Below are 7,702 nucleotides of genomic sequence, written 5' to 3'. Positions count from 1 at the left end.
CTTTTTAAATTGAGCAGAACTATACAGCAGTAAAGAGTGACCCCGCCACACCAACAGATTCAACAGCACCATAACACACCACGACTCTGAGCTTGTGAGCACAATTCTTGATGTGCAAATCATTACAAATGAGCCGCATCTTCCGTCTCCAGTTCGTAGGAGAAGTTAAGCAAATTAGAGGCAGCCAGCGCGACAGCAGCATCCATTAATGGTACAATGCCACCTCCCGTCGGCTGCGGGGAAGTGCCACTCCTGCAGCAGATGCAGCCCTGCTCGTAACTTACACACGATGTAAAATGACAATTGCTATTTCACACAAAACTAATTATGCTGCTCGCAGGGAACGGGATGCAGCTTTTTAAACTATTCCCTTCCCTCAACTTTCTGACACTTCTGCATTTATAATGGTTGTAGTTGTTCTGTTACTTTATATATGCACTGCATAATGTCCTTTTGACATACGCGGTCAAACTGCCTCTCCACTTTTTCGTAGGACAACAGGAGCCGAGCAAGTCCCTGTGCTTCACCAGGATCACTGTTTCTGTACCAACGCTGCCTTGCTTAACCTTAATGCAAGGTTACATTCTAGTGTACAGAAAGCCTTAAACACAAAATCCGAGATCTGCAAACAAGTTCCACGTAGGTGGACCTCTATTCTCCATTGGCTCTGAAAAGCTTCCACACTAATACATTACTACCCGTCGCCTGTCCAGCAATTAGGTCTCAATATATAAATTGTAAAATTTAGACTTCATGTTTTTCTTCAGCAAATAAAATGACTTAAGATTTAAATACATCTTCATGCCCTTCACTGCAAACCACTTTATAACTTACACTGTAGAAAAGCAACATCTGAAACCTCATCAGTTGAAAAGCTACAACTGTTTCAAATACATGTTTAAAACTTTCACATAACTCCGCAACACAATTTCCTATTTTAAACTGAAGATATCCTGCAATCTGTTTAAATTTCATTCATCCTCTCCTTGTTCTGCCTCCAAAATTTGCTCCTCAAAAATCAATGCAGAAAAAGAACCACAGCCCTAGAATCATCATCTGTTCTCAGTCTCTAGCAGCAGACCCTAAAAAGCAAGGTTTATTGATAGACACCTTCCCCTTCTTGCCTACTTTCAAAGAGTGCACTTATTTAAATACTAAATCGTTGAAATCATGTAGCATACAAGTTATCGTATCCAAATCTATTGTAACTCCAACTCTGCTAAAAACACACAGCAAGCTAAACACAAAATTTTTACAAGCCAAGTTTCACTGCATCCTTCAGCCAGGAGAGAAAAGAAGAGGGAAGGCTGAGTACCCAGAGGCAGGGCAACACAGCACATAATCCTGAAAACACCAGGAAAATTCAAAACAAGATAAAGACTCCCTTTGAGTCACTTACTTTAGATATGGTGTTTTATTATTGTAAGAAATCATAAGACCTGATAAAATTTTGGGAAGGTAATTGTTCACCTTTACAAAACTACAGCATTTCCCTCAGCAGAAAAAAAAACAAGTTGTGAGAAACACTTATATTAAAAAGCAACTGAAAAATAGTATTAAAACCTCGAAACTTGTTCCTAGTGTACTAAACTGAAGCACAAATACAATTTCAAAATCCTTATTCCAAGAAGCAGCTTGAGGAGCAATGCTTTCATGATAAAGGGGTTCCAGGGACATGGCACACTCCTCATAATGAAAAAAAAAATATATCATCCAAATGAAGCTTTTTTTCTCCTGTAATATTGGAACCTAGAGAAATCCTATTAACACAATTATTTTTTTAAACATTGGTCAAAAGTTCTAAAGCCACATTTACCAGCAGCAGTAGCCCTAAGAAAGCTGCTTTGGACTCAGCTATACACCATTATTGAATCATTACTCATAACAGAACGGCACTTGGCTCCAAAATATATTTCATGCTGCTAAGTTATACCAAGTATTACTCTCCTACCTAAAAATGAACATGCAACAGCTACACTAAAGTACAAGCATGCTTCACAGAGATAACATTAAGATCAAGAAATATGAAAGAATCATAGAGCAATGCCAATTCATCCACCTTGAATGTATCTAATATTTGCATTTGCAAACCTTCACCTTGCAGCTCACCAGTTGCAGACACACAAAGCAAACGCAGCCTGGGGTAGGGCAGAGAGGGCAGAGAGGGGAGGGCAACTTCAGCAAGAAATGCCCGGATAGGTACCACACCTGTGCTGTGAGGTGGAAATAATGACGGTGGGGAAAACTTCATTCTTGCATTTGGGGACTTCTAAATATTATTTCAACTGCTCCCTAAACACTTAATTACTGCAGGAGTTGGCTGGTTGGGGCTTAGGGGGCAAAAAAAGCCTCTCTTTGGATCCTCATTAAAGTACAGAAAAATTAAGCTTTGACTTTCACAGCTCATTAATGATGACAGGGTGGGAAAAGGCTGCACTTCCATCTTTGCTACGACTCAACTGGGGAGCGCTTTGTTCGAGGCTGGGTTAGGGAGGCAGGAAAACACCTCTCTAACAAGTTGTCACACATGTTGGCAACCTGGACAACCATTTATTTAACAAACACAGTAATTGCTGGGATTCCCCAATTATCTTGTTCTTGAATAAAACTGGCATGAGGGTAGAATGAAGGTGTTGGATTTACTTTGATAGGTGAAAAGAATTATTTTCTGTAATACCTGCCCTTTTGACTTGCACCAGAGCAGAAAAGATTTTATTTTCTATTTATCTCAAGAAGCTGACATACAAAATTTGCTGAGACCCTACCACCCTTACTCAGAGAGACAGTTCCTTACTGCATTTCACTTGCAGAACAAAAACACAGAACAAACACCTGATGCCAAACCAAATTCAGAACTTCCACTGCTGGTAACTCCTAATTCTAAATTTTTCTGAGCACATTTGCAGACTCTGAGGTTGAGGACTACCTGCATGACAAGTTGCAATACCTGGCCAGACCACGCGCTCAGCAGAAAGTTATGCCGGCATTTCAAAGTCAGAATAAAAACGTAGTAATTTCAACTCTAAACACAGTTTTTATAAGCTAGCTATGAAATGTTTAAAAGATGAAGCTGTGTGTGAAACACCTGATTTTTGGCTGTCATTGCCAGAAATCACAGACAGCTATATTAGCAGCAAATAAATAGAGAAAAGGAAAAGAGGGAGGGCTCAGTTTCAAGTGCCATCCTTGCTATAAAAACCCAAGAGATATTGATTTTATCACCCTCATGATTGATGAAAGGGTTCTAAGAAAAGAGCTCTCTAAACTATTTCAAAGCCCATGGTAGCTCATCAAAAATGTCAGAGGCATCTCTGAGCCTATTAGGGCTGTATTTTTCAAACCTCTGTGGTTCTCCCCCCACCACCCATGTCCTTTGCATGTATAAATTTTTGATTTTTAAGGGTCTTAGTGCCACCTTTTCAATCTCACTTGCTCTTTTCAGTTACCAAGATGTACTCAGACATAGGAAATAACTGCAAGAAAACAGAACATTCCTAACTTGCTTAAACAAGACATACAGTACAATTACACGTTATGGAAATGACATAACAAACACCACCACAGTTCAACAATAAAGCAGTTATGAGCCCTGTAGCTTTTTAAGACATTATGGAAAAGAAGCAAAGAAAACTCAGATATTGCATGATCTCAAGCTGTTTGCTACAGAGACTCCATGAGAAAATGAAAGCTGCTAATCTACTTTCCAAGTGAAACATTGTAGGTGATTGCTCTAACCTGGGGCACAGTACATTCTCTCTATGGCATCGTTGTCACAGGAATCTTCAACCTCCCTCCACCTGCTAAAATACGTTAGCTGAATGTGTCCTAAAAACAAAACGACAGGAGAAATCAAAACATTTTTCCCTTCCATTTTCTGCAGAAGTGAACTGTAATTACTCCTTTTGTAGCTAAAAACAGTATCATTAAGAATAATGGCATCATTAAGTACTAGAAGCTATTACTGGGGGTGAATTTGCTGCACTGATAATGAAGCTCTAGACAGGAAATGAAGATACTAATTACAAGATAAAACGCCTACTCAGTTAATTGGAAGCAACAGCGAATAAAAAGAAATGCATTTGCAAAAGTTCCTGACCTCTATCATTCAATAAGATGTTGTTTGGGTTCAAATCGCGGCACACAATTCCTTCTCTATGTAAAGCATCAAGGGCTACCACCATTTCAGCTGCCCATCTTTGAATGCAATCCTCTGGGATATTAAACCTGGAGGTTAGCACTAATCTCTCATCGAGGTCCTGAAAAATTTGATGTATTTCCTTCTGCCCTGCTCCTGCTGTTTTGTCTTCCTTCTTTGGTGCAATCTTTTTACTTTCAGCTGCTGGTGACAAAGCCGAGTCTGTCTCCTCTTTCCCGCTGTCTTCAGTTTGGTTGGAAAACAGCGACGCTCCATCATTTCTTAACATGTCTCTGTCCAAGCTAACCTCTTGAGCACCTGAGAGTGGGTTGGAAACACATGAACTTTCTTCTTTGCTTTTCATGTTTAAGGAGCAGGCCCCAAGCTCTTGAAACAGAGCCCCGTCTTCTGAACCACCTACCTCTTGGTCAGATGTAAAGAGGGTCCCAAGAGCTCCCTGAGTGACACCACTTTGCTCATTTGCTTCCTTGTAGGCAGGATCACCCACTTCTGGTGCCACATGATTTGGTTCTTGATCAAATGCTTTGCATGGCTCTACAGAATTATTTAATTGCAAGACATCAGGTGTTTCTAACAACTTTACTTCTGACATGTCCCTGTCAGATTTTGTAAACTTTGTTGGCCTTGACACGGCTGGCTCTTCTGTTTCATCAGACATGCCTGGTAAGTTTATTAGAAGATCAGGCCTTCCTTCATCAATGCTATTCACATCATCAAAAGCAGCATCCTTAAAGGAGATAACTGGCACAGAGTCATTTGAACCCCTGCTCACAGTGTCATGAGCTTTCACACCCATTTTGCTCTCCAGGGCATCCAAGCTTCTGTCATGATCTGGGACGGTAAACAATGGCTTTAAAGGCTCTGATTTCAGGTTATATAATTTTTCTCCAAAATCAAGCCCCAGGAGTTCACTAGTGCTATCTTTGCTGTCTATCCTGAAGAGTTCCATGGGGCTGTTCTTGGATCTAGTTAACGAGTCCAGTATCCTAGTAGGGCTGGCTATTTCGGACTCAGCATCATCGATGAACAGCTTTCGTTCCTGAGGTGCAATCTGGGAGGTGAAGCTGTCACTGCCAACAACACTGCACTTCTGCAGGGAACTCCTCTCTTTGGCATGCAGCCCTTCACCCTCTGCTTTAGCCACTGGTTCCTCATTTAGGGAGCCAGAGTCAATTTTTTCCTGCCCGTACTCATTGCACAACGTTAAATAACTAGTGGTGCACTCCTCTTCTGAGCTGGATGCCGAGTCCATCCACTTGGAACTCTCCTGGCCATCTTCCTGGTTGCTGCTGTCATCCTGAGAGCTTGGTGTCAGGCTGCTCCTCAGTGGGACCACCTTCAGCATGCTCTCCCCATAGCTTTCTCTGGAATCAGTGCTGCTACCAGTTTCTTTAGGACTAGGTGTTGGTTGCTCCAGGTAAATTTTAGTTGAACTGGATGTTCTGGATTCAGGAATCTCAAAGCTCTCTTCAGGGCTTCTGTTTAAGAACTTACTGACGTAAGACCACAGTTTCCCACCTGAAAAAAAAAGAAAAAGGAAGGGATCTCTCAATTTCACTCAAAATAGAAAATTTTTTATGAAACAGGAAAATATCCTCACTCTCACTATATACTCTATCCTTATGACCACAGTTAGTTGGATCTGCTACCTCTTTTTTACATAAATATTTAAAGAGCTGCATCTGAGACTAAGCCACTGGGTTTTGTTTTTAAACTTCTGTAAAGTCTCATTTCAGAGTGTGTCTCAAGTTGCACAGTGGTCACTACTCTCTACCTGCTGTCTCAAAAGAAGTAAAAACTAGGGAAGATCAAATGGTTTAGTGCCCATCACCACTTCTGCCTACACTGAATGATTCTGTATCACAGCTCTAAACTCATAAGCAACATTAGCGGAAATGGACTGAAAACCAAGCAGCAAGGTCAGTAAGGGAAATTACCATATTAGCAGGATATTTTCAGGGTCTGTGTCTCTCTGAAGAAGTTGGGGTTTTTTAGTTAAATATTGATATATTTCTCCCATTAACTTTAGAATTCAAAAAAAGTTTTTTATGCTTTGCTGCACCACACAAGGATTTATGAATACTCTGTTACACTGGCAAACAGTTCCTTCAAAGCACCTAAGAAAGTTACATCTCCAAAAATAAGTTACATTTTAAAAAAACAAACCAGGACTCCTCATGTTTCCAAACACTGCACATATTAAAAAAAGCTTACAAATTTCAAAACATAATTTTAGCAAAATAATTCAAGAAGTTACTGCACCTCTTATATGTGCCAAAGAATTTGGCTTAAAGTTAGAAAGTCTCCTTTGATAACTTCAGGAAAAATGCACTGTCAAGACATTTCTATTTAAAAGATCGTACAAAAATTCTCAAAAATGCAGGACTTCTAACAAATCTTTGTAAAAGAAAAAGTAAGTATCCAGCCCACTGGGCATCTGCAGAGTTGGTGGGTTTTTGTTGGTTTTTTTTTACTTATTTGGATAAAACAGCTTTATATTTTTCCAAAATAGTTTGGGGCTTTTTTAACACTCTCTGTATCAGGCAAAATTCCTTTAAAAAGTACAATAAAAGAAGAAAGTATTTATCATTGCCTAGGAACAGATTTTCTATACTCCCAGGTATTTAAAAAAAAAACTTATCAAAGACAGAAAAACCTTGACACTTTAAAAAATTAATTTGAATAATGTAATGTGGAGTTTTCCTGCCCTCCATCCTCCTGGCTAAGACAAGACTTGTTTTTCAAGGGGAAAAAAAACCTCGCTGGTTGTGGTGAAACTAAGTATATTAAAAACACTAAGAGGGAATTCTAACAGCTTGAGTCCAATGGTAAAAACGACAATTTAGATCTGTTAATCCACATGGTTTCTGCCATAAGCTACAAATGGATTTAGCACCAGGTCAGGATGACCCTTGCCACCTTCTAGAATGTGATGAGAAAGGACAGCAGGCAAACAAACAGGAGCAAAGGGAAGCAACGCTCACAGAGAAAGGAACAAGAACTGTTACACTGCCCACTGTATGGCATAAGCACTTTAAATACTTACCCCAGAGGTGCATCCAAAACATGCACCCCAAAGTGTGCCCTGCCACAGCAGCAAGGCACAGCCCCTGAGTCCCCCCAGCAGAGCAGCAGCTCCTCAGCCCAGCGAGGCAGGGCAGGGACTGACTCTGAGCCTGCCTGGGCACAAGCGACCCGAGGCCCTGTGTTGGTGACACCGAGGGCCCTGGCCCTTCCAGAGCTGCCTCACGAGCAGGATTTCACCCCAGCGAGAAGCAGGGAGCCCGGGCAGGCTCCCCAAGTGAGGCCACTTGCTTTAAACACAACACGTGGCACAGCAGCTCAGCAGGGCAAAGGCACCCTGCCCTCTGAGCCCCACAGCTTGCACAGGACTTCAGGATTACTGGTCTGCAGCTGATTTGGTGAAAATAAAAGTTGTCCATTCCATAATCACCAACAGTTCTTTTCTAATGTTACACTTCTAGGTTTATTCATATTTTTGCTATAAAATGGCAAAGAGATGAAACAACAGAAAAGAGAATGAGA

General features: G+C 40.8%; 1 protein-coding gene across 3 annotated transcripts in view; it reads right to left on the bottom strand.

The window, feature by feature from the left end:
* Window positions 1-7,702, bottom strand: part of RPS6KC1 (ribosomal protein S6 kinase C1) — an 81,907-nt gene that overhangs the window by 14,659 nt on the left and 59,546 nt on the right. For 2 of the 3 annotated variants that reach the window (XM_008630327.2, XM_017730020.1), the window contains exons 11-12: window positions 4,097-5,674; window positions 3,736-3,825 (exon numbers count right to left, since the gene is read on the bottom strand). In XM_008630327.2, coding sequence (XP_008628549.1) covers window positions 3,736-3,825; window positions 4,097-5,674 — 1,668 coding nt within the window. The remainder of the gene's footprint in view (window positions 1-3,735; window positions 3,826-4,096; window positions 5,675-7,702) is intronic. The other variant, XM_017730021.1, reaches the window with a different exon arrangement.

The sequence above is a fragment of the Corvus brachyrhynchos genome, unplaced genomic scaffold, assembly GCF_000691975.1.
Source record: "Corvus brachyrhynchos isolate BGI_N302 unplaced genomic scaffold, ASM69197v1 scaffold101, whole genome shotgun sequence".
In the NCBI taxonomy this organism is placed as follows: Eukaryota; Metazoa; Chordata; class Aves; order Passeriformes; family Corvidae; genus Corvus; species Corvus brachyrhynchos.
The sequence above is the reverse complement of the archived record's forward strand: the minus strand, read 5'-3'. Positions and strand labels throughout refer to the sequence as shown.